Consider the following 24,884-nt stretch of genomic DNA (forward strand, 5'->3'; position numbering starts at 1 on the left):
CAATTTGGGGCAACTTTGAACAAAGTTGTGGCAGTATGGAAACCGGCCTGAGATCGGCTGGGTCACCCAGGCTCAGCGGCCCCCCTCACTGGGTCATCTGCTCCAGTGTGGGCTTTTTAAACATGAAAGAGAAGCATAATGCTCTTTCTCTGCACTCGACAGAGACACAATCTTTGTGCTTTAGGATGGCTTAGTCCTGGCATTCTGGTGACTTTGTGGAAGCTGGTGAGGGCTGGCTAGCTTTCAGAACTACAGGAGGACCACCCTGGAGGCTCCAGAACCTTAAGAGGGCATTGGAAGGAAAGGGCAGCCCCTGGGTCTTCAGGTCAGGCAGGTAGGAAACTGACATCTCAGCTTTCTCCGCCCCCCCCCCTTCTGTTCCCTTTGCAAAGGTCAGTGGCAAGGAGGGAAGGGTGTATGAAACAGAAAAGCTCCCAGAAGAAAGATTTCTGCATTTGGTCAAGAATTGCCCCAAAAGATGCTTGGTTATACTTTCATAACCTGAAAAATGGTTTTACAGTTCCTGAAATAAAAAATGGCTTCCTGATATAGGTATTTTTTTTTAATGTATTATTCCCTCATCCAAAAAACCACCACTTTATTATCTTAAAGCTACTTGGCTTTACAAAAAAAAAAAAACAAAAAAAAAACAAACAAACAAAAACAAACAAAAAAAAACGGGAGTACAGAGAGGGATAAAGAAAAGAAATTAAGTAAAAATGAAGAGGACAAAATAAAGGACTGATAAGAGGCTGGAGGATGGAGAGGAAACACAGGGGAAGGAGAGAAGAGATATGGAAAGGCACCGAATTCATCCCAGGCCCTCAGCACTCGGAAACTGACGGAATGTAGGTTTCAGCGAGAAAAGCAGCGGAGCAGGTAAGAAAGACAACAGGCCAACACTCTCCATGGAAAGAAAGGCCCTGGGTGTGACGCCGACTCTCTCCTGAAATCCAACTTGCACTGGTCTCAACAGCAGCTCGTGTCACCTGTGCCTCGCTGATTCACCAGCTCCTTTTGTCTGTTTCAGGTTTTCTCAAGGACTAAAGAAAGCTCGGTTTGCATTCCTTTCTGCTCTTAAGGGCGGGAGACGTGGTGACCGCCACAGTGGTGACAGTAGAGAAGGAAGATGCCCTCTCGCTCTCTCCTCTAACACCTGACATCTTACAGATGGCCTCTTGGAGAATGAGAGGACTCTGTGAAATGTTACTGACATCTTTACAAAAACTGATTTCTCCACTCAACGCGAATAAAGAATTTCCCATCCGGTCTGCTGTGGCCACACCAGGGAGCCTTGATGCAAGGTTCGGGGCATTCGGAGAGAAGCCCTGCTCGAACAGTCCTTTGTATAGGCCAATTCCGACAAAAATATATACAACTAAAATGGTTTGTGAACCAAAGCATTTAACGATTTCCTTTTGTTTCTTTTCCTCAAAGGTTGTCAAACAACCCTTCTTCTCCTGTACAATAGGACTAAACATACAAATTTTTTTTTGCAATATTTTATCCTGCCAAATTAAAAAAATATATTATGGCAGCCTGTTTGTTTTTGTTTTTTTTTTCTTTTTATTTCCAAATTCACTAACAAAAAGGTACATTAAATCCCTTTAAAAGGACAAGCTTACAGTTAAAAAATTACAAGCTCCAGTAAAAATACAGCAAGTGCCTACATCATATGAACCAACCAATATATCCATTCCAGAGGGGGTGGGGAGAGAAAAATAAGTAAAGGTCAGAAATGTGATTTTTTTTTTCTGCAAAGCAATAACAATATTAAGCACTTTTTTTCTACATACTTTTTCTACATGGTGTAGCAACCCCCTTTTAATCCCCAAATACAAGTTTCTATACATTTTTTTGAAATAAAAATTCAACACCCAAGGCAGAAAAGAATTTACTAAAACTCCGACTTTACAGTTACTGTGACAAGAACAAATTTATAGACCCACCATTTAAATTTTACTGCAACATTTTCAAGGAAAAGAAAAGGTTTTTTTTTTTTTCTTGTTTTGTAAAATGCCCAGGCATTCTCGATTATTACAAATACTGGTCCACTTGTACAGTAATCAAGAAATTTTAATATATATAATATATACTAAAACCCCGTCACCAAAAAGAAAACAATATACACGCAGCCACTGTGGCATTTTTTTATAACCTAGTAAGCAAACTTGGAAAAAAAATGATCGCTCCAACACACATACACACAATTTTTTCTTACCCTTGTATGTATCCAATACTGTAAACGTATTTTTAAGACAGAGTGCACTAAATTTAACTTTAGAAAAAAATTAGCCGTTGTTCCTGAATTGTTTTTGTTTTTTCATTCAACGATATCAACGTGTAACTTGTGTCACAGTTTTAATTCAGCAGTAAATCACCTCCACGCCAAATCTAAGCAGCGTTGTCCCACAGACAAAGGGGGATGAGGATAATTCAGCTAAGGACGTCCACGGTTGTGCTGGGCTTATCTCTTCATTTGATTGGGTCTTATGGCATTTTCATGTCCTCTATCTTCAACCAGGATTTTTTTAAAACTTAGTTAAAAGTAAATGTGGCTTTGTTTGTGTCTAAAGAATGTACTTTTCTTGTTTTACTCTTTTAAAAAGTCTTTTCATTTCAAAAAAAAAAAAAGTTTTGCATTTGTCTCAAGAGACTCAGATAGGAAGATCAGTTTCCAAGGCACTCACATCAAATTGAATGGCAGTAGAAAAACCGTCCAATAAATTATTTTATTTTGTTCTTTATAGTGCCAGTATTGTGAATGCCAAGCTTAGCAACACTGACACTGGATCTCGGCCGTCCCTTACAGGTTAACCCACCTCTGGGCCAAAGAGAGGAATATGCTGCAATTTCTTGTTTAGAAGCCATTTAATTTAAATGCAAACAAAAGCTTTAAAGTGCGGGTCAACAGAATTCAAATGTCTAATCTTAACAGTCCAATGTTTCGTACCTTCCAACCTAATGGGATAGAAAAGAAAAAAATTGGGAAGTAGCGCTGGGCACCTTGGGAAGGAACTCTTTCCCCGCTTTTCCAGTAAAAGGGAAGAGAAATTCGCAAGATCCTCCCACCTGTCCATCCAATGTCATCAGTGTGCATAAAATGAGAGAATACTACCTTCTCTCAGTTCACCTCATCGGGGCACTTGTCTGCTTGAGACACGGTCAGTTATCACTGGAAGCAACGTGCAACTCGGGATTTCTGTGGTTGGGGGTGATGAAAAGAGAGAGAGAGAGAAGCCGTCAAGCCAGAAGAAGCCTGAAAGAACATGGCTGGTTCTTCCCCTTCTGTGTCACTGCAGGTCAGCACCATCTACCCAAAAATGTACCCTCAGCCCATTTTATCTAGCCTCATCTACAGCAAAGAGCAAAGATGGGATCCCAGGGCACGAGAACACTCCAAGAAAAGGACTGTATCTGCTGCTCACGCACAACTCTAAGATGCTTTTGGGCCACCTCCCGTGCAGTTCTCAAAACCTCCTCTTTCTCTCTGTCAGTGGTGAGTTTTCTGGGGGGTGGGGGGACGGAGGAGGGGGCAGGGGGGACCTCTGACTCTCCCCCACCACTAGAAGCTCCCTTAGATGCTGTAAAGGTTGAAATCAACACAGGAAAGGCCTCTGTTACTCAGGAGATCATCAGTGCTACATCTCAATTCCAATTCTGAAACAAAGTGCTACAACGTTAAAGATTGTTATCCGCTGTACATCCACCCCTCCCCCCCCCAAAAAAAACAGCATGCCACTTTTTATTTCAGGACCAAAGGAAAAAAAAAAAGAAGGAATTTAAAAAAAAGTAAACAACTTTAAAAGTCATTTAAGTGTTGGCTTCTTCACAAGAAATTACACATGCTTAGCTTAAATCTCAAAAAAGCAGCGCCCTCCCCCCCAAATTATAATTTAAAAGATAAGCTTCCCTTCTACATCGCTTGGGAGTCATTGTTCAGGCTACTACTGGGTTTAAAAAAAAAAACAGAAACAAACAAAAAAAAAAAACCAAAAACAAAAACAAACAGAAAAAAAAAAAAAACAAAACAGAAAAAAGGATGGATACCCAACAAAATCTCTTAAAGGAATTTAAACAGAAAGAATAATAATAAAAAAGTATCTGCACATGCCAAAAAAATTACAAAACCCAATAAATACAGAAATTATTGCACAGTTAAAAGGCTCCACAATTTTTACTGCCTCTATCAACCCTCGGGTTTCCATAGGACTGCGTAGACACAGGTTAGGTTGGAGCGCCGCGGGCCCTGCGCCCCGGGGGGGGGGGGGGGGGGGCGGGGCGGGGCGGGGGGCACGCGGCGCGGGGCGCGCATGCGCGTCGGGTCAGCATTCTCTCGGGTGGCGGCGGTTCCACTGTACAGGGGCGGGGCGCGGGGCCGCGCGCTTAGCTCCTCTCGGCCTGCTCGATTTTGACGTCGTTAGTCAGCAAGTGCTCGCCGTGCCACTTTTTCATGTGTTTCTCCAGGGTGCTGTAGACGCTGAAGGGCATCTGGCAGATGTCGCAGCGGTACACCTCCTTGCCGATCTGCCCGTGCGTCTTCATGTGGCGCGTGAGCTTGCTGCTCTGCGCGCACGCGTAGTTGCACAGCTCGCACTTGTAAGGCCGCTCGCCGGTGTGGCTCCGCCGGTGCACCGTCAGGTTGCTGCAGTTCTTGAACACCTTTCCGCAGTACTCGCACGTGTCGCTGCGCCGGCCCTCCTTGGAGCTCGGCCGCCCGGGGCCCGGGCCGCCCAGGTGCGGCGTGCTGCCCCCGCTGGCCGTGCCGCTGCGGCCCGACAGGCCGCCGTCCAGCAGGTCCCCAGGCGGCGTGGAGAAGCGCAGGCTGCCGTTCTCGGACGAGTGCTCGGACGACGTGGCGAAGGGCGACTGGCGCGCGTCCGTGAAGCCCAGGAAGGGGTCCTTCATGAAGTGCCGCGACGCCGCGTAGCCCACGAGCCACTGCGAGTACACGTTCTCGGACGGGATGAGCGCGGCGGGCGGCAGCTCCAGGTCCTTCTCCACCTTGATGCGCTTGGCCGCGCTGTTGAGCCCGGGGCTGGGCAGCGGCGCCGGCTTGCGCGGGAAGAGGCCCGGGAAGGGCTCGGCGCCGGGCGCGAAGCCACCGCCGCGCCCGTTGACCGCGCCGCCCGGGCCCGCGTCGCCACAGCCGCCTGCGTCGTCGTCGTCGCCCGCGTCGCCGCCGCCCGGCGCGCGCTTCAGGAAGGCGCCGCGCTTGGGCTTGTCGGCCAGCAGCTCGCCGTACTGCGGCAGCGCGCCCAGCCCCACGTTCTCCATGACCTTGCCCAGCACCAGCGCCTTCTCGTCGGCCAGCGCCTTGGCCGCGCCGCCCACGCCGCCCGCGCCCGCCACCCCGGCCACGCCGCCCCCGCCGTTCTCGCGGTTGCGGCTCAGCTCCGAGTCCATGCTGAAGCTCGACTCGGGCCGGCTCTCGTTCTCCAGCAGCAGCTCCTCCTCTTCCTCCTCCTCCTCCTCGTCCTCCTCCTCGGGCTCGTGGCCCAGCGACGGGTCGCTCTCGTGGTGGCGGAAGTCGCCGTCGGCCGCCTTGAGGCCCTCGCCGGCCAGCTCGCTGGTGCCGGGCTCCGGGGAGCTGGCGGCCGAGAGCCCGTCGTCGGAGCGGCCGGCCAGCGAGCCGGCCTTGTGCATGTGCGTCTTCATGTGGCGCTTCAGCTTGCTCGCCTGCGAGCACGCGTGGTCGCACAGCTGGCACTTGTAGGGCTTCTCGCCCGTGTGGCTGCGCCGGTGCACGATGAGATTGCTCTGGAACTTGAACGTCTTGCCGCAGAACTCGCACGACTTGCTCTTGGCGGGCGGCTGCGGCGGCGGCGTGCCGCCGGGGGGCATGGGCGGCAGCGGCGGCGTGCTCAGGAACGGGGACTTGGGGCTGGGCTGGAAGGGGTTCAGGAGCCGGTGCATAGGGTTGCCGCGGCCCGGCGACACGGGCGGCGGCGTGGAGCTGTTGCCCGCCAGCTCGCGGAGCCGCCGCGAGAAGTCCATGGCGGGAGAGTCGATGGCCATGGGGTTGAGGCGCATGACTCGGTCAAAGGCACTGGGGTGCTGGGCGACGAGCCCCATCTCCTCGGCACTGAGGCGGTGCGGGTCCAGGTGGTGGCGCGGCGGCGGGCTGAAGAGCGGCGGCGTGCCGGGCAGGCGGCCCTCGCCGAAGCCCGGGTGGTCCCGCAGGATGGGGCCCGTCATGCGCAGCAGGTTGAAGGGGTTGCTGTCGCCCAGGAAATTCATGAGCGGGGACTGGGCCACGGCCTCGGGTCCGAGCGGCGGCGGGATGGTGAGCCGCGGCGTGAGCGAGCTGCTGGCCGGCCCGGGCTCCAGGTAGATGCGGAAGCCGTGCGTGTTCTGCGCGTGCTGCAGCAGGAACCACGCGCTGTTGAAGGGCTGCTTGCATGTTGTGCAAATGTAGCTGGAAGGCTCATCTTTACCTGGGGAGACACACGGACAGAGAGGCAGACAGCGTGAGAAGCAGACTGGGCGCGTCCCGTGGGGCCAGAGACCTGAGGGCGCCAGGGTGGAAAGCGAGTCCTGGATCCGCAGGGCTTGGGAAGGTGGCCGCGGGGCCCCATCGGGGTGGGCGACCTGTGGGACATCGGGGCCGAGACACCGCCCAGCTGCAGGGCTGAAGAAGCCAGCTCCGTGGATAGGGAGACCCGGCAAAGCCCCGATTGGCCCCACGGCTTCAGCTAGCACGAAGTTCCTAGGCCCTGGCCTGCTCCCCCAAAGAAAAGCAGCTCTTATCGCCATCATCTCAGAAGCCAAATGAGGCCGTGTTGTGAGACTGCCTGATGTCAACGATAACACAGCCCGGACACCTGCAACCATGACAGACCCAGGTTTTGTCAACGAAGGCACTACTGACAACTGCACCAGGACGACTCTGCGGTGGGGGGGGGGGGGGGGGGCTGTGCTTTCTAGAATGTTCAGCACTGTCCCTGGCCTCGCCCACTACAAGCCAGTCAAACTGCCTCCCCCCGCTGGAGGATCACAAACCTCTTCAGGCCTGACCAAATGTCCCCTGGGGGACGGGACATGAAGCCACAGCTCACAGCTCCCCCTCACCTTGAGAACCAGTGATTAGGCAATATTTGATCCAAGGGGTTTCTAAAAAACCCAAGTCGAACTCAATTGCCCAGCAAACGTCTTTTTAAAGAGAGATGGCTGATACCTCCGCACCATTTGGGATTCCAGCTAAAGGAAATGCCAGGGTTCTATATACCAACATACCGTCCAATTTACACACAAATTACACAGGAGGAATTCAGCATGTTCGAAAGCTCACTGCCCCCCCCAGCCCCCCTCTGGCCTCACACACACACCCCTAACCACCGCGTGGAATCTGGCCTCCACAGGCCCCGGGGCCGGGGAGGGAGAGGGGGCCGCTGGCGTACACGAGGTCCTTTGCTGGAATGCTAACTGCGGGACAATGTCAAATCTGACAGGGTAGTCAACGATGAATGGTGGCAAGTGTGGATCTGTTACATACTGGCTCTGGCGACATCGGGAGCAAATCTTAGTGGACACTTGTGGCACTGAGCCAGAAATGTTACTGTCTTTGTCCATCACTGAGGCAGCCACAAAATGGAGGCTGAACGGTTTCATCCAGAAGCTGTCTTGAGCCGCCCTCCTCAAACTCCGGGGGCAGCGCGCTGCTTTTCCAGTCTGAATCACTCCTGATGCTTTCTATAAAGGGGCAGGTGCAGGCAGGCCCTGCTTTCCACCAGGAGGTTCGTTCGCTAGCCGGGGAAGGAACAGGGAATAAGACATCACAGCCAGGATTTTGAAAAATCCCTTTTGTTTTTTCAAACTGTCCTGAACCTGGAAGGTTTTAACGCTGACCAAGTATGGTCGCATCAGACTCCCTGGTCCCCTATCCCAGCCTCTTCCCAAAAGACCTTCCAAGATCCCAGGCAGAGATTTATTTGTTGTTTTCCACACACGAGTTATGCTTCCAGGGGGCTTCAGGCTTAGCTGTAAAACCCAAGTGAGTGAAGGACACTGTGCCCTGTTCGGGGGGATGGCGGCAGAGGGCAGAGACCTCCCTGCTCCGTGCCGGGTGTGAGCATCACAGAAAGGGGCCGACGGGTCTAGCGGGCAGGGTGCAGATCCTCCCAGATCCCCAAACCAACTGGGCCAGAACATCCACCCCTGGAAACCAAGACGGGCCTTAGGAGCGGGGTGCCTCGTGGTGATCCGACCGCTCTGGGCTCCAGGTTCTGTCTCCATGTTTGGTGGTGATGAGACAGTGGGCGGGGGAAGGCCAGAGAGGAAAAAGGACCCTGAGGTCGGCCTCACTCTGCTTTTGCTAACAGCTCCAGGAGAACTTCTGAAGAAATTTTCTCTCTCCAGCGTACCCATTCCGTCTGGGCCATTCAGTGCCCCATGCTGGAGTCCCCGAGGGGACTTTTCCCCGGCTGGAAAATGGCAGGGAGGCCTCCCAAGGCCCTGGGGCGCCATGTTTCTCATGGGGGGCCCGCTGTACGGCGGCGCCAACCCTGGGCCTTCCTGCTGGCACGGCCCTCAGCTGGCAGAGAGAACGCCACCTCCTGTCCCCACTTATTAGTTAATGTACTTGGGAGAACAGAGCCCTCCGCCTCAGACTGCCTCACGAGAGAGCTGGCCAAAAGCCACGATGCTTAGAGTCCTCCTCAAATCCTCTTCTAGAGCAAGACAAGATAAATATGTAATAAATAACAAGAAGATAAATAAAATGTGCCTTTCTGACCCACGAGCTAATAACACAAATGAAGTGCCACATCCCACAAGGTCATAGATCTTCAAATTAAAGAGCGTTTCTGTACCCTTCACCTGGGCTTTCGGAAACTCTAATTAATCGATTTATGGTACGCAGCTGCTCTGGCTCTTCATTGTTTAAGTGGGACCCCCTTCCCCCCAATCTCTTTGTTCATCATCTTCATCTCCTTGGGCTTCCACTCCAGAGTATTTCCTGTTTCTTGTTCTGATGGCCACGTATTTTCTAGAAAGTTCTATGCTGGTGAAGAATGTGGATAACAGAAGAAAATGCAGAATTCCCCAGCAGGCCAGGAATAAAGACTGCTCTTCAGCCGAAATGGCCGATTAAAACCTTTTTTTAACTCAAAATGGCAGCTGCTGGGAAGCATGTAGCTGCATGTTCTAAAGAGCTCAGATGTTTCCACTTCTTGTTTAAAAAAAAAAAAAGAAGAAGAAGAAAATTTTTAAAAAGACGCTTTTAAAACTCTGGAGCAGCCCAGGAAGGAAGTTACCTGTCCGTAATTCACCAGCAGGTGGGAAAGAGCTACGTGTCCATCAAATCGGATCTCAGGGCCACCGTTCGTGCCGGGGTGAGCTCTTTCTTTTCCCGCACCCCTGAACTGCTTTGGTTCCCTGACTTCCCTTGCACGATGGCAAGATTCCCTGCAGGCGACGGCCTTCCCAGGATCTGACAGCTTCTGACTTTTTTTTAAATCTCGCAGCCCTCAAAGGCCCTCCCTAGACAACTCTCTCCACTACCCCCAGCTTTTTTTTTTTCCTTAATAAAATGTTCATTTCCATATTACCACTTCATGGTTCTCTCTTGCCTAGAAGTAGCCTTGAGCACTAGGGCTGCTCACTTTTAACAAGTGAACAATGTCAGAAGTCTTTGAAGAGCCACTCGGAACATTTTTCTATTCAAAAACTCACTAAATATTTTACACTCGCCGCATACCAGTCACAGGCGGCTCATTTTTAAATGCAATGGGAGACCCTTGGCGAGAGGGTTGGCCCCCCTCCCCATCCCAGGACCAGAGGTCACCCCCTCCTTGGGCTCAGGGCCACCTGCCCAGAGGCGACCTGGAGGCTCGATGAGGCAACCCCTTAGCCAGTGGCCCAGAGAGGACCCACTCCCACCACGCTGCCTGGGGGGCTGCTGAGGCTCCATGTGAGAGGTGGATACCTGGATCGTTTTGAAGTGACGTCCCCGGCGACATCAAACCTGGCCTACAGACCTAGAAACGTCAGCTGCGCTTCGATCACGCAGTCAGGCTTGGCGACTCCGAGCCCAGGGCCCGTGTCTGTCCTTGCTCGCTTCCTTCCTCAGACAGCATTACTCTCAGTTGGCAAAAACCCAGACGGGATCTTCTTTGCTCTACTGGCTCTAAAGGCAGTCCTTCGGATTTTTCTCCACGCAGAAACGCCCCTTGCCGTCTCTAGGTTACGGGGGCTTGGGAGACATTGCTAGCCTTGACATTCCCAGCACAGTGAAGTCGCTCAAATCACAACCTCTTTGGGCCTCGATTTCCACATCAGTAGAATGGGACTAAGATACCTGCCCCTAAAGATGGCGGGGGCACCCAATGAGCTGCCATGTGGGGAAATCGAGCACCACGATGCAGAGGCTGAGTGGGGCTTTCTAGGTTTCAGTGTATGCTGTCCATCCTTGAACCTGGTGGTGCACGTTCAAGTCTGGCAGGAATAAAACCCGCCTGGACTTTTCATGCAGCTGGCTTCATGCATGAGAGGTTCCAGAGAAGTGCAAACTCGCTCGCGGTGAGGGAACCTCATTTCTTACAGTGACGCCTGGGGACCGACAGCAACCGGACCCTCCTGCAATGGATGGGAGTCTCCCTCCGCGGTGAGGGGTTGTTGTTCCTTTTTTTTTTTTTTTTAAATGAGCATTTAAATAATTGTTCCTCCTTATTATGCCGGTTACTCTAATAATACTAATGAAGGTATCATGTCCAATAAAAAATACACCTTTAATGGAGTCATTATTCAATGAAAAGGACACAGCTGAGCGCGCTAGGTTAACAGGCCAACTGACGCCCGCGCCCGTGGGAGATGCAGCGGCCCACTGCTGCTCAGAGGGGACAACCAGGACACCCCCCAACCCCCCAGCTCATGCGGGGCCACAGGCGAGACCCCACCTGGGCCAGTCTCCAAAGCTTGAGGCAAAAATTAGAATCCGGGCCGTGGGCCGCTGACCTAAGAACGGGGTCTTGGGTTCACGGCCCTCCACAGTTTGCAGAGTGCTCCGCAGCTGCTTTGGCATCTCTGTGGGCATGCGCGTCGTCATGACTCACCCCGCCCCCGAGGGATGCCAGGCAAGGCAGGGCTGCACCCCTGCCGGAAAGAGGGAATGGAAGCTCAGGAAGCAAGCAGAGGAGAGTCCCACAGCCAGCAGGGAGGGGGCCATGACCCTCCTCAAGCTTCCGGACCCCAGGCTTCCCGAACCCAGGCTCGCTCCCCGCCCACTTTCCAGCGCTCAGTACCACCTCAGGGGCTGATCTCTCTTGCTACACTGTTTTATGATGAAAATGGTCAAGAAGGAGGTTCTCCTTCCACGCTGTGTCCCTTCAGTGCAGGGCACCGATTATCCTTTCATGGAACCCAATCGAGGCCACCACAGGCCTGGCCCCCGGAGGGAGATGTTTCACAAAGCAAGTGAGCCCACTCGATGGGGTGTGAAGTTCAACAGGACCCAGGACCCAGATGCAGGGGCAGGATGCTGGATCCCAGGTCCCCTATACCCCAGGAGAGGACTTGGTTCACCGGCCAACCCCCCAGTCCTCCTCGCGAATCTACAGCTGCTAACAAGGTTGTCTCCACTGTTCCAAAATGATAGTAACTACGATCACCATTATCCCTAAAATGTGTAGACCCCTCATTAGTTGTAAAACCGTCTCCCCTTTCATGATCCCAGAAAGAAAATGTCAGCCAGCCACCTCAGTGGTTTTTGTAGGTTTTATGTCTCTATCATTTCTGAGCACGGCCGTCTATGAAATCTAGAACCCCCCCTGCTTGCTCTGAACATACCCTGTCAACCCTCAGCCTCTCTCCAAGGTGGAGCTGTGGAAACAGTCACCGCAGTAGTAAGCACAGACGTCATGAAACCCTTACATGGGCCTGTCCACAGCAAAGCAGGGCTGACCTCGCCCGAGACTCTACACAAGCCCCGAAGAAAGAATGGTCACTGGCCCCATTTCACGGAGGAGGACACTGAGGCCTGGAAGAGGCCACACAGCCGGCTGTGCTCTTGAGCCCCGTGAAGAGAGAAACGTGTACAGACCCTCCCCCCCGCCCCCCTGCCAGGGCACCCAGGCTCCTTTCCTTTTGTCCCAGCCGCGTGCTCACCAGAAAGTGGAGGTGTGCGGCTCTGGGCTAGAACCACGGTAAGTCGGTGAAATCGTGCCTACGTCTCACCGAGAAGTCAGGGATGCACTTTGTTGGTTCTGGGGGTGTGGGGGGGTGACACCCAGCTCCCGTGTGGTCTCCGGGGTGCTCCGCCAGCCTCTGCTCACAGACCCCATGCCCCCACCCCTCCCCCGGCAGACATGGCCAGTCCACGCCTGTGCTCTTCCTCCAGGCCTCGGAATCCTCTAGATCCTCATGACCACATAGAGCGCGCCTCCGACTCTTTGCCCTCCATGGATCCCAGCACACAGAAGCCCAGTAAATGGGGGCCCAGGTGGGACGGGGCTGAACTAACTAGGTGGCAGAGTGTGTCCTGCGGAGACCAAAGACCCCACCAACCCTTCCTTTGTTCAGTGCGCAGACAGAAGCCGGGCAGCCTGGGTGCCCGTCCGCCCCCTGGGTGGACAGAGTGCACACTGCAGGGGAGATGATGAGAAGGACAAGCAGATGGGCAGCCGGGGTGCTGGGAGAGGGAAGAGTGCACGGGCTCAGCTGAACTGGGCCCAGAGCCTGCGTCGTGGGGCTGCTGTCTGCACGGCCCCCTTCAGTCCTCATGATAACTACACATCGCGACAACTGACAGGCGCTATAAAGTTTGGGGGAACATCAGTGAGCTGGTCAAGGCCACAGTATTGGCCCTGAGTTACTGATTTAAAATTCATCATCTGAGCTAGATTCCAAGCTCCCTGAGGATAGGGATCGAGCTGGCCCAGCCTGCTGCTGTGACCATGGCCACCCACACAGCGACTAATGGGACAGGTGCTTCAGAACCGTGGGTGACCCGCGAAAACGCTGTGTCCTCACAGCCAGCACTGCTGATCACATCGTCTCCCCGACGAGGGAGTCTGGGGGAACCCGCCTGGCCCCAAAGGGCTCAGCTCAGCATTCAGCCAGTGCACCACTTCCTGGGCACGCTGGGCACAGGGCCCACCCAACACGCCCACGCCTTTCAGCCGCAGCACCCACTACCCGGCAGGCCAGGATCCCAGGGGACTCTAAACAGAACCAAGACACCAAGCCACGGCCACCGCCCGACCCTCTAAGCCAGCATCAGCAGGACAGGCACGCAGGCCACCCAGCCATCCTCCCACATCTCCTGCTGCCCAGGGGAAGCGAGAGGCCCTCAGCCTTCCCTCACACCCCCGACCCTCTCCTTGGGGCCGCATGTTTGCAACCGGGCTGGTACCTGCCAGTCCTTGCGCCCAGATTACCTGCCTTTCCTTCTCTGCCTGAAAAATGTCTTTCCAGACCCAGCACTACCGCTACTGTATCCCCAGCATTTCGGGAAACCACCTGATACTGATCGCACGTAGTATCAAAATCTGTCCTTGACCTTGGTGTGTTCAAGGCGCATGCGATCTGCGAGTACCAATGCCAGACTTGTCCTCTCAGGCAGATGCTCACAGAAACTCTAGAAAGTGGGTTTTAATCCAGACTTCATATAAAAAAGAAATGAAGTCTCATCACAGCTAAGTGCGGGACCGAAGGTCCCATGGTTCATGGATCACAGAACCCAGACGGACGGGGGGCTGAGCCCGCCTGTGCCGTGTCCAGACACACAGCTGGCTGCCCCCTCCACGAGACTGCAGCCTCCACTGTCATGGGCCCTGGGGAGCGACCGGAGCAGGCACACAAACCGCTCCACCCGCACCCACGAACGCCAGCAAGCTGCGGGCTTCCTGAGGAAATGCCGTCGGTTTCTAGGCTGAGACGAAAGACCTTATACAGATGGGAAAAGTCCGCTCAGCCTCACGGTGCTTGGGGACAGACCGCTGACCCTGCCAGCACCCCTGCGACAGAGGCACACTGTGTGCTTCCCATGCCTGGAGTTAACTAGGGCTGGCAGACCCAGCCTCCAGCCTCCCCCACAGCCTCCCGCTCAAGCCACCAACATTCCCCTCGGCAGCCAGGTGCGCACAAAAACACCACCGAATCTTGCTTCAAGCAAAAGAGCCATCCCTGGGAAGTGAGTGAACCCAAGGAAATTTAACTGTGTCCCAAATGCTCTAAGGACATGCCTTTCTCATTCATTCATTCATTCATTCATTCATTCATTCATTCACTCGCTCATTCATTCTTTCATCTATCAGGTCATCCACAGCAGACACGATTAGAGGGATTGGCCACGACCCCTCGCCTCCAGGAGGCCACAGGTAAGGGCTGAGAAGCGGGGGTGAGCGGACACAAAGGATGCTAAGGCAGAACAGAACCTCGGAGGAAGCTCAGAGCACCTGGGGAGAAGGCAGGCAAGTAGGAACACCGCACGGACAGGGGTGAAAACCGGACGCGGGGAGAGGGCCCCTGCCCAGACCACGGAGGGAAGGCGTGCAGGAGGAGGGCACCGCACACATGCCCTCAGGGCTGCACAGAAGGGACAGGGAGGGGAGGGGAGGGATGCACCTACCAGAGAGCGCAGACACCTGCTCGTGGTGCAGGGCTGTCCTCGCTCGCCCACACTCACTGCCCAAACCCAGGGCTGAATATTAAACGTGCAGAAGAGGCACGGCTCTCGGGTGTCCTTATCCTTCTTGTAAGGAAGCCAAGAGATGCCTCAGGACAGTACCCAAGGTCACACTACATCTGGTACCCCAGAAACTGCACTGCGATAGCAAAAGATGAAAGGATCTGTCTGACATCATGTAATCATTGCTCCGTCCCCCCTTCCTTGGCTCTACAACACAGAAAGCACCTGCTGGGGGCCAGGCCCTGGGCTGAGTGGAGGGACACGGCAATGTACGTCTGCCTGCAGGAGCCTGCAGCCAAGCGCAGGAGCTAATGAGTGCACGCGTCTCTGGTGAGGCTTCAGGCCACAAGGTCACTGGGAGAGGCTGTGATAGGAGGCACAGGATCCCGAGGAGGGACAGACGGACAGCAGGTGAGGATCAGGGAAGACCTCTCTGGGGAGGAGCTCCTGGAACTGAAGTCAGAAGGAGGAGGAAGGAGTCTGCTGTGCAGAGAAAGGAAAGCAAAGGTGTGCCTTGCAGAGGCAACTCACACACACAGGCATAGAAGTGGGACCCCAGGTTGACGGAGGTGAGGAAAAGGAGGTGGGACTGAAAAGGGGGTTTCGGACCAATCTGAGGAGGCTCTGAAAACACAGAGGAATGGAGCCAGGTACAGGCTGAATTCCGTCACTATCGATTCCATCACGGTGCAAGCTCTAATATATTTTTTTCAAATATGAAGATTTTCAAATCCACACTCAAGGCCTACTTGAGTCAAAACCTGTTCCATGCAACAAAATGTCAGTACGACCAAACAATGAAGGGGAAGCCCTTGAAGGGCTCTTTTGGAGACCAGATCCACCCTTTCTAAATTGTGAAACCATTAAGATATAAAGAAATGAAACAAGAGGGCCTGGAAAATGCAAAGAAGAAATTTAAAATCCAATTATGAGGCTCACTAGCCTACAAGGTAGCTTTTAAATCACTGTCTCCAGCAGGAGTTCTATTATTCCAGCAAGATTCTCATATGAAACTCCTAGGCCCATGATCCAGCTTCAGGAACAGGGTGGTCCAGGTTCTCAGTGGAACAGAGAAGTATCAGAACTGAACTGCAGCTGCAGGCACCGTGCACCCCAGATTTCCCCAGTCAGTCTCGATTTCAACTGCTCAATTCTGTGGTCGGACCAGGTGTGCAGTTCAGGCTCAGGAAACGGCCACCCAGCCCAGAAACAAAGCAGTATTGCTGACCGCGGGGGCATCTCCGGGAAGGGCAAGAACAGCGGTGTTTGCTAGTAAGACAGAAGAGCTGGAGGCAGGACACACGGAGCGATTTTATTTGGGGCAACTCACTCACAGCATTCTCAAAAAACTACGGCACATTCCTCAAGATTATCTTTATAGAGCTTCCCCCTTTTACATAAGGGACGCAAATCAGCTGGAAATAGTATGTCTTCCCCAAAATAGATGAATGCATCATCAGATTCCCTTGAAATCTTTCTGTAGACGTCTCTGAAAATGACCTACACCAGTGCATTCTGGTGGGCTGAGAGATAAACTTATTTGGGTGGTTTTGTTCTGCCCCCCTCCCCATGCCCTCCAAATGTATAAGGTTTTCTAAAAACGCTGTAGCACTCTAGGGACAGGAATGTAGCCGAGAATGTGAAGCGGAAGCAGAAAGCAAATCCTCCTTATCATTTAATGGAAAAATAAAGAGTGAATTAAGAAATAAACAGGTTAAAAAAAAACCCACAACTCCAGGCGTGAGCTGCCGGTGTGTGTGAGAACTGGTGTGTGCGGGGCGCGTGCACACCTCGTGGGTATGTTCACGCACACGTTCCGGCTCACACAGGAAGTCTCTCTTCTCCATTATTCATGACTTCCTTCGTGAGGCAGGAATCAGGCTTCCTTCCTTTCCTTAAATCCACAAAAATCTCCACATTCCACCCCAAGAAGTATTGCAGGGGCAGTAAATCTCGCTTTAATGGAGTGTACGTTTAGCTCGGAGGAGATAATTGACGTTATGGAGAGCCTCGCCGCCGAGTCCTATAGGTTAGCTAATGCAGAGGGGACTCGTTACCCACACACTACAAACAAGTAGTAATATATGTATATTGTTCAGAGTGGCGTTAGAGCAAAAGTGTTCCGGTCTGCGGGGATTGATAAAACACAAGAAAACAGCAGACATGCACTTGTAAATTTGTCTCATTTGTCTCTGAAGTTAAAGGTTATTCCCTTGTTCTGAATTTGTAATAAAAACATGCTAGCCCAAGGTTTGTGGAGGATGTTTGAATATTTAAATTGTGTATAATGATAGGCAATTATAGGATGAAAACTGGACCGTGTGAATGGGGGAGCACCGTCTGGATCACTAAGTGTTTTCCCACCACCGACTCATCTGTCTTTCCCGTGCCACCCCTCCCCCTCCCGGAGGGCTGCGGAGACATTACCAGGTCCCAGGGCCACCAACCGGCAACCAACAAAGCTGGGGTTTGCTCCGGTGGGTGGGTTCCTCCCCTTCTCCTTTTCTTCTTTTAGTTTTGTTTTCTCCAACATGCACGGCACATCTCTCCAACCACAGGCGGAGGAGACGGAGGCCACGGCCCCTGGCGGGGAACCCGCCACACGCCGTCCTTCCGCAGCCCGTCAGCGTTTCCTCGAGGCGGGAGTTGAGGCCGGGCACGGGGAGGGGCCTGGCGGCAGAGTTCGCAGGTCCCCCACCCACCTGGGAGAGCGGGGTGGGGCTGCTGGGAGCCCCCCGCGGTGGCGTGCCCATGGTGGCTCCGTGGTACCCTGGCTGGCGCCCGAGGTGCCCGGCCGGCCCCGTCCAGGTTAACCAACGCCAGTGTTTGAGTAACTCCAGCCAGCTTGTCACCGAGCACAAAAGTCATCAGCGAGTGAATGTTCTTTTCTGCACCACAATTAAGACGAATCAATACGACGTGCCACAAATGGTATTTTACTCTCAATAAGAACTCGAGCTGAGTTTATTCAGAATATTTTAGCGCTTCCCTGGGGGATTTTGGGCCGACGCAGATGGCAAATAAAGTACTCAGCCTAAGGCTACAGCACATTATGGTAATTCTAATGTCAGATGTACTTTAATATACAGCTCTATTTAATCACCCCATTATTCCACATTTCCATATGAAAAACCCGCGGCACTTCTGCAGCGCTCTGCCTCTGCCGCGGTGCCAGCTTCGTCCAGCCGCCGGCAGCCGGGGACATGGTCATCCTCGCCAGGCGCAGCTCCGTGCCGAAGTTTCCGGGTGCTCCGTGCGCAGCCAAGCTGCCCGGCGGGATCCGAAAATCAGAGGATTCAGAGATGTACCAAACGCCACAGAGGTTACAGACAACCAGACCGAGCACTTTTCCACCTCCCCCACGCACAGGCTCTCTCTCTCTCTCTCTCACACACACGCACACACGTGATGGGGAGACAATTACATGCATGCCTTCCACACCACCCGTCTCCAACACCAGCAGCCACAGCATGGTGGCTGGGCGGCCCAATGGCTACATCCAACCGTGGCTCGGGGCTGGTGGAGATGTGGCTCCAGCCATGGCCCGCAGAGCACTTGCCAGTGAGTCCTCACTGCACTGCCCCCCCCCCCGCATCCCCCCACCATGGGCACATGAAAGCAGCAGCAATGCCAAGGGGCAGGGGATTTGTGCCAGTGGTGACAAAGGACGTGGGCAGAGCAAGTGGGGGGCTGGGGTGGGGGCAGGGGAGTGGCAGCCCAAACTGCCTGTACAGTCTGGAGCCAGGAGGCCCCCAGGACGGTGCTGTCCTGCAGAACCTGAAGCCGAGAAGCCCAGGCCCCAGGGGAGATGGCGTCCTGTGAATTCCAAATGGCTCCTGCACCTCCAGGCTGGCTCTGCTGGCCAGCTGGCGGAGAGAAGCCAGCGGAAGCCTGGGTTTTGGCTGAGCCCAGGAAATCACTCTCTCGTGGTCACACGCATACTTGGCCACGCCGTGTTCCAAGGAAGCCCAGCACAAAACCCGCCGACTACCGAGGTCTTGATTTCTCGAAGAGGAGGCTTCTGATGGATGAAATGACACCTGAGCACCTGACCCTCCTGGCTGCCCCAGGAATGAGTCAACGTTAAAGCCACAGAACACGATTCTTGTAAATGGGTACAGCATATCATCAAAATGAAGCACCTGCCGTGAGCAAGCGAGGTCTGGTGCCCACCACGGGGTACCAACCTCTCGGGAAGGAGGGGAGTGAGGAGAGAGGAGGGAGGGAGGGAGGGTGAGATCATGCAGAGGAGGAAGGGCAATAAAGAGAGAATGTCCCAGCATGCGATGCCAAAAACACTGGCAAACACCTCAAAACCATCAGTTAGCTGGTAAGATGACCAGTTACCCAATGCTAGAGTTGTCGCAGAAGCTCCACGTAGGAAACTTTGACAGAAAACTGCTTGCTCATTTGAAGGTGCAGACCTTGGCCAACATGGCGGTTCCAACGCCTGCAGTACCACTGGGATGGACAGCTCACCGCCCCTCACTGACCACACCAGGGCCACCCTTCAAACCCAGATCATCCCGCAACTTCTTTTAAAAATTCACTTTGGGGATAAAAATCAAGCGGGGGACTCATTCTCGATTTCCGAGGCCTTTGAGTCCACCCTGCTATTATTGCTGATTTGTAACCCGAAAAACGGGTCCTAATAGTCTCCAGGCCTTCTCTGGCTGTAAGTTTGGGGGAAAAGGCCAGACCGGTGGTACTCAACAGAGGGCTGTTCTGCCCATGTAGGGAGTTTTGGCAATGTCTTGAAACATTCTGGATTGCCACTATTGGCAGAGGTGAGGCTGTGGCTGGCCTCTACTGGGTGGGAGCAGGCGTCCTACGACAAGACTCCAACCAGCCCCAAATGTCAGCAGAGCTGCGGATACACATCCCGGGGAAAGACTCCTCACTCAGTACTGACCTCCTTGTAGGCTCTGCGGCTTAACCTGCAAAACTGACTGCGAGAGAGAGAGAGAGAGAGAGAGAGAGAGAGAGAGAAACAGGGAGAGAGCGAGGAGGGGTGGGGAAAGAGGGTGGAGAGAAACTCAGAGTCAGAGGGGAGAGGAGGGGCTGACGTCATTTACTTTTGGCAAGAAGGGAGCTTGGGGCATCCCAGTCAGCTTCATCATTACAGAAATCATCTGAATCCCAGAGTCGCCGGGGACGGTGGGTCTGAGGCTCCCAGGGAGCTCTGCGCCTTGCAAGCGGGAATGCCAGCCTGAACAAGCAGGGGGAGCAGGGGTGCACAAATGGTCCCCGCATCCCCTCCCCAGCTCTCCTCCAAAAACCCTGCCTCTTGCAGGACGCCCCCCTCCAGAACAGGGCTCTGCCACCCATGCAGGGACGTCAGGGGCTGCCCTAGATTCGGCTGCTCACATGTGAGCCTTGCAACAGCGGCTGCAGGAGATGAAAACCCAAATATACTTCCTGAAGTCAAAGAGATAAAAATACAATTTCTGCTGTGTACGGCACTCTTTGGCGCGGTTGCAATACTTACGGGGGGGTGGGGGTTATGGACGGGGGGTGCGGGGAGAGGAGATGACCACGCAGGCTTAAGTAAATTCTTTTTTAAAAAAACACACGATCCAGAGAGATTACATAAAAAGTACAATTAAGGACCGCTCAGAATCCCGAGGCCTTCAAGAACGTGCTGCCTCCGGAATATTTTTAGAACAATCACTGGAGTGATTCTTCTTAGTTGTAGAAACACTCCAAATCAGAAAGTCAATTTTTCCTCTATTCGCAGAAGCGAGCTGGCCCCACTGGCCGGCAGCGCGTGTTTTGCTTGGCGGCCGCTCGCAGCACTGTCTTGGCAGCGTTTCCTTGGAGCGCGCACGGGGAACCTGGCGCTCGCACACAGTAGCACTTGCATTTCAAACGGCCCAGCCACGCTTCCCTAATAACAGCCTGGGAACTGCAAAACCCCTGTAAGCCCAGCCCTTTCAATGGGGAACAGAGCTCGCCCTTCGGGGCCCTTCTCACCACAATAGGGGTTGTAAACTGGGGCTGGGGCTTTTCAATAAAGATGTTAAAAGGCAGGGGAAAAAAAACAGCAGGGCCACATTCTGGGGATGGTGCAAGCTACCTTCCCCCTCGCCCCTTGCTTCCCCCTACCCCAGAGGCAGCCTTGGCTGGCTCCTCCAACCCATCTGCCCTCTGGACAGGCACCAGCTTGTCTCGGGACCTGCTGGAGTATTTGCCCAGGAAGGGGCATGCGGGCTCCAGAACCATACTGGGGCTGGGGGTCCTCAAGCCCGACAGATCTGGCTCTCCAGCTTCTAGCCTCGGCTGAACGTGAAAGGGAACGAGTGAACGCGACTGTGAGCTGAGTTTCCTTGTCCTCATGGTTACCTGGGGGTGGGGGGTGTCTTGAGAACGCATGAGGAACCTTGCATCAGGTCAGTGCTCAGCATAGGAAGCTACTGCCCAGAACGTGAATGAGCACACGAATGAATGAGTGGGTGAATGAATGAATGACAGCAGGAGGCAGAGCAGGGCCACCACGCAGGAGTGAGCCCACCCCACTCCTTCCTGGGGCAGCGGCCAAAGCCCCACCCTCCACACCAGGGGAGCCGTCCCTCAGAAAAGGGACTTCCAGGTACAATTTCCACCCCTCCTGGCAGCCAGAAATGTAGTTATTTGGGCCTCTTAGAACTGGCTCCTTACCACTGTCTCTGCTTCACACGTTCCTCTTTCTCTCTCTCTCTGTGTTGTTTACAAAGGTTTCATTATGTTTTCAACTAATCAGAAAGGCCCCGCTAATACACAATTAACATGTGATTATAAAAAAAAAATTAAAATAGCTTCCAGAAGAAGGAAATGTAATTAAGTAGAGAATGCTTTTCAATAAGTGCTTGCTTTAACCCATTGTCAGAACACAGTCTACGTTCGTCCACAATGCCTGGAACAGATGCCAAGGGCAGAATGTTAAAAGCAAGTTTAAAAAAAAAAAAAAGGGACATTATTTTCTGGAGGAATAATAGCCATCGAGTTGGCACGACACGCCGGAAAGCTCAGATTCTGCCTGCAGAGGGGTGACCTCCCCCAATCCTCTTACCACTCTCCCCTATAAAAATACTTTCCTTCTAAAAAATAAAAGAAATAAGTAAACCCAAATCCAGGATCGTAAGAATGAGCACAAGTGAGTGCAGAAACAATAGTCACACACATGCACACACACACACACACACACACACACACACACACTTACAAACTCCACCACTCACAGATGTAGTCCAGACCACAAAGAGAGCCTGATATCACCACTTTCTGATCAAGTCTATGATCGTTTTGTTTCAAATCATTTCGGCCAAATTTCGAAGGAACCTGTCTTTAAAAAGCCCAAGTCTAAAATGGGGTTTTGACCTCACATTCAAGAAGCAAGCTGACGAACTGAGAGATTTCGTTATTTCTCAGCTCTTCTTGACCCTCAAATCAATTCTATATGCTAGCGCGGGTCCAGCCCCTGGGTGACTGGCCCGTGGGTGACTGGCCCACGAGCATGTCGACAGGAATGAGGGCCTGCAGGATCCGATGGTTTCTGCCGATCCATTCGGCTCCACAGCAAATGGCAAGTTCTACAAGATCCCAAGGAAATGGGAACTCGGTAAGAAACACGTATGGCCCTGTACACGAAGCACCCGGTCTTCACCATAATTCTCCTAAACATGATGGGGAAGAAAAAAGATTGGGAAAGTTGGGGCTGGTGGCAGGGCTGCTTCACTGGGGAGCTGTATTCCGTCCTCCAGGCCTGAGCAGAAAACAAGCATTTCCAGTCCCAGACTGTCCCCAGTGGTGGAGGCAGCAGATGGTGAATGGCCTGCACCGACTCAGAAAACGCACCCGGGTCTGGTGGGCCGGGCCTGCTAAGGAGCTGGGGCTTCTGGACCAGTGCTCCAGAGTAGGGGCAGAGCCAGGGGCCTGGGGTATGGTTGGCCTACCAGTTGTGCGGCCCCCTTTGCCCCAAGCAATGGGCACAATGCAACAGGTTTCTGGTCTAGACTCAGCAGTTACCAGCTGGACAACCCTGGGCAAGGCACCCTACTTCTCCGCATCTGTCATTTGGTGTGACCTCCCTCGTCTGTAAAATGACCCCAAGAGTAAGCTCATTTCTATCTGTCTTTTGGGGAGAAGAGTGCAGAGTGAGACTCCGAGGAGGTCCCACGGGAAGTGCTGAGACCCAGGCCTGGACGGTCTGGCTCAAGAGCCCATCATCTTAACCACAGACTGACTGCCCTCGACAACAGGGACCCCGGGAGTGCTGACAGACTTGCGCCACGGGCACCAAGTCAGCGGGGCCTTGCTCTGTCCTTCCGGAGATGCGTACTTTCACTGCTTCCAAAATGAGAAACCGAGGCTAAGGGTTGCCTGAGGACTTGCCTGAGTCATAAAACCAAGGACAGGTGACAGGCAAGCTCGCCCTGCCGCACTCCCCCACCACCGGCCCCAACCAGCATCAGACGGGGAAACCAAAGTCGCCCAACATGGAGAAAGGACTTCCCAAGGTCACACACCAGCCAAGCCCTGGATCAGGAACCTCACCAAACCATCACAGGCACCAACACGGCAGGTCTACTTGACCTGGGAGTCCTTCTAGAAAGAAAGGAAGAGAAGCCACCAATGGCTCCCCTGTCATTTTCCACGTGTCCTCTGCAGGGCTCCCCCTGTGCCCTGGTTTCACAGATGAGACCAGAACAAAAAGGCAGATGGCACATCCATGGCCTACACCCTCAGCCCAGAGTCGGGTCCTTGCTCTGCCCCACCACATTTCCCTGGGACACAGCACCCCAAAAATAATGGCCTGCCCCCATCAAGTGCTTGCCGGTTCCTCAGCCTGTCATCACTAACCCTTGTTAGCCTTGCCACTTCGAATTCCAGGGAGAGTCCAAGGTTTAGGGAGGTCTCTGCCTGAGGTCACACACACTGGGGCCTGCACTGCAGGTGGCAGCCGAGCCAAAATGTAAGTCTCTATTTGATAGCACCTGCCTCCCCCGCATCCCCAGTGACAACGGGCCTCCCCCTACAACAGGAGCCTTGCCCCGTCCATCCCCATATCCCTTCACCACGCGGCAAGGCTGACACACAGTAGGTGCTCGCTTTCCTAACACCTGCTGGACCCCACTGACATGCCGGCCTGCCGCCCAGAAGGGCCGTGAAAATTCTGCACTTGGCGCCTGCCCCTCGCGTCTGCACAGCGCAGCAAGAACTGACAATTCTTGCTAGATAAATATCTGGAAAGAAGTCGGGAAACAATTAAAACTAGAAGCTAATAAATGATGAAGAAGCCCATGAGCCAAGTCCTGGCCCACTTCCCAGTCTTCATTCATGCATCAGAAAACCCCAGCGGTCCGAGGCTTCAAGAGGGCAGCTGGGCAGTGGGGCTGTCCGACGTAATATAAATGGGAATTAGATATGATCGAATGTACTCATCGCATTCCCAACAGCAGCCACTCTCCCGACTCCCCTTCCCGTGGCTCCCCAGCCAAGCCCCTTCTGGGGAACTCTGGATAGATGATCTCGTAACCAGGCAACCAGGAAGAAAGGTTCCAAAGTTCCTCCACAGGAACCAGGGCGCCGCATTCTGCCGTGGTGGCTACCGGGACACGGCGCTGTGACGCTCTCTTCCGGACCTTTAAAAAGTGAGGGGTGGGGGTGTGCTGGCTATTCACCCAACATGAAGACTGGAATGTCCTGGTGTTCCCTCTTCCCCAGCAAGTTCTGTGGGCCCACCCACTCTGCAGGGAGACAGCCCCGTGTCCCCACCAACAGGATGGCCGTCACGTGTCTGCAGCCACGGGTCCCAGGACACAGCCCTTCCAGGCTCACACTGTGCAGCACCCCACCCCCTCGGACCGCACACCCTCTGCAGCTGTTTTGGCAAATGCTCCCAAGATTCCAGAAGCCCGAAGCCTCGGAGGTTCGGGGGGTAAGCCGCACTTTGGGGAATTATGTGCCCACAGTCAAGGAGAACACCTTATGTCCACGGGAGAGGGAGACACGGAAGGGGGATCTTGGAGCCCCTGACAAGACACAGAAGTTCTGTGTGTGGCGAGGGTGTGCACCCACCCATCCACTCTGAAAAATCCAAACACTTCCGAAGCCGTATTAGACACCTCAGAAGCCTGGCGCTTTCAATGGGCATTCGGCGTCAGCCGGGAGTTTTCACATCCGAGGGGGCGCTGTGTCCTCTGCGGTTAGCAGGGTGCCGTGGTTAGCAAGCTGAGTGTGGTCATGGCAGGCTCGGGGCTGCTCGGGGCTGGAGGGGGAA

At 53.7% G+C, this 24,884-nt stretch overlaps 1 protein-coding gene across 4 annotated transcripts in view; it reads right to left on the bottom strand.

Annotated features, from left to right (window-relative positions):
* Positions 1-4,269: 4,269 nt before the first annotated feature.
* Positions 4,270-24,884, bottom strand: part of BCL11B (BAF chromatin remodeling complex subunit BCL11B) — an 89,715-nt gene continuing 69,100 nt past the window's right edge. For all 4 annotated transcript variants that reach the window (XM_046009221.1, XM_046009219.1, XM_046009220.1 and 1 more), the window contains one exon: positions 4,270-6,437. In XM_046009221.1, the coding sequence (XP_045865177.1) occupies positions 4,387-6,437 (2,051 nt within the window). In that variant the 3' untranslated portion in view covers positions 4,270-4,386. The remainder of the gene's footprint in view (positions 6,438-24,884) is intronic.

This window comes from Meles meles, chromosome 6 (genome assembly GCF_922984935.1).
Source record: "Meles meles chromosome 6, mMelMel3.1 paternal haplotype, whole genome shotgun sequence".
NCBI lineage: Eukaryota > Metazoa > Chordata > Mammalia > Carnivora > Mustelidae > Meles > Meles meles.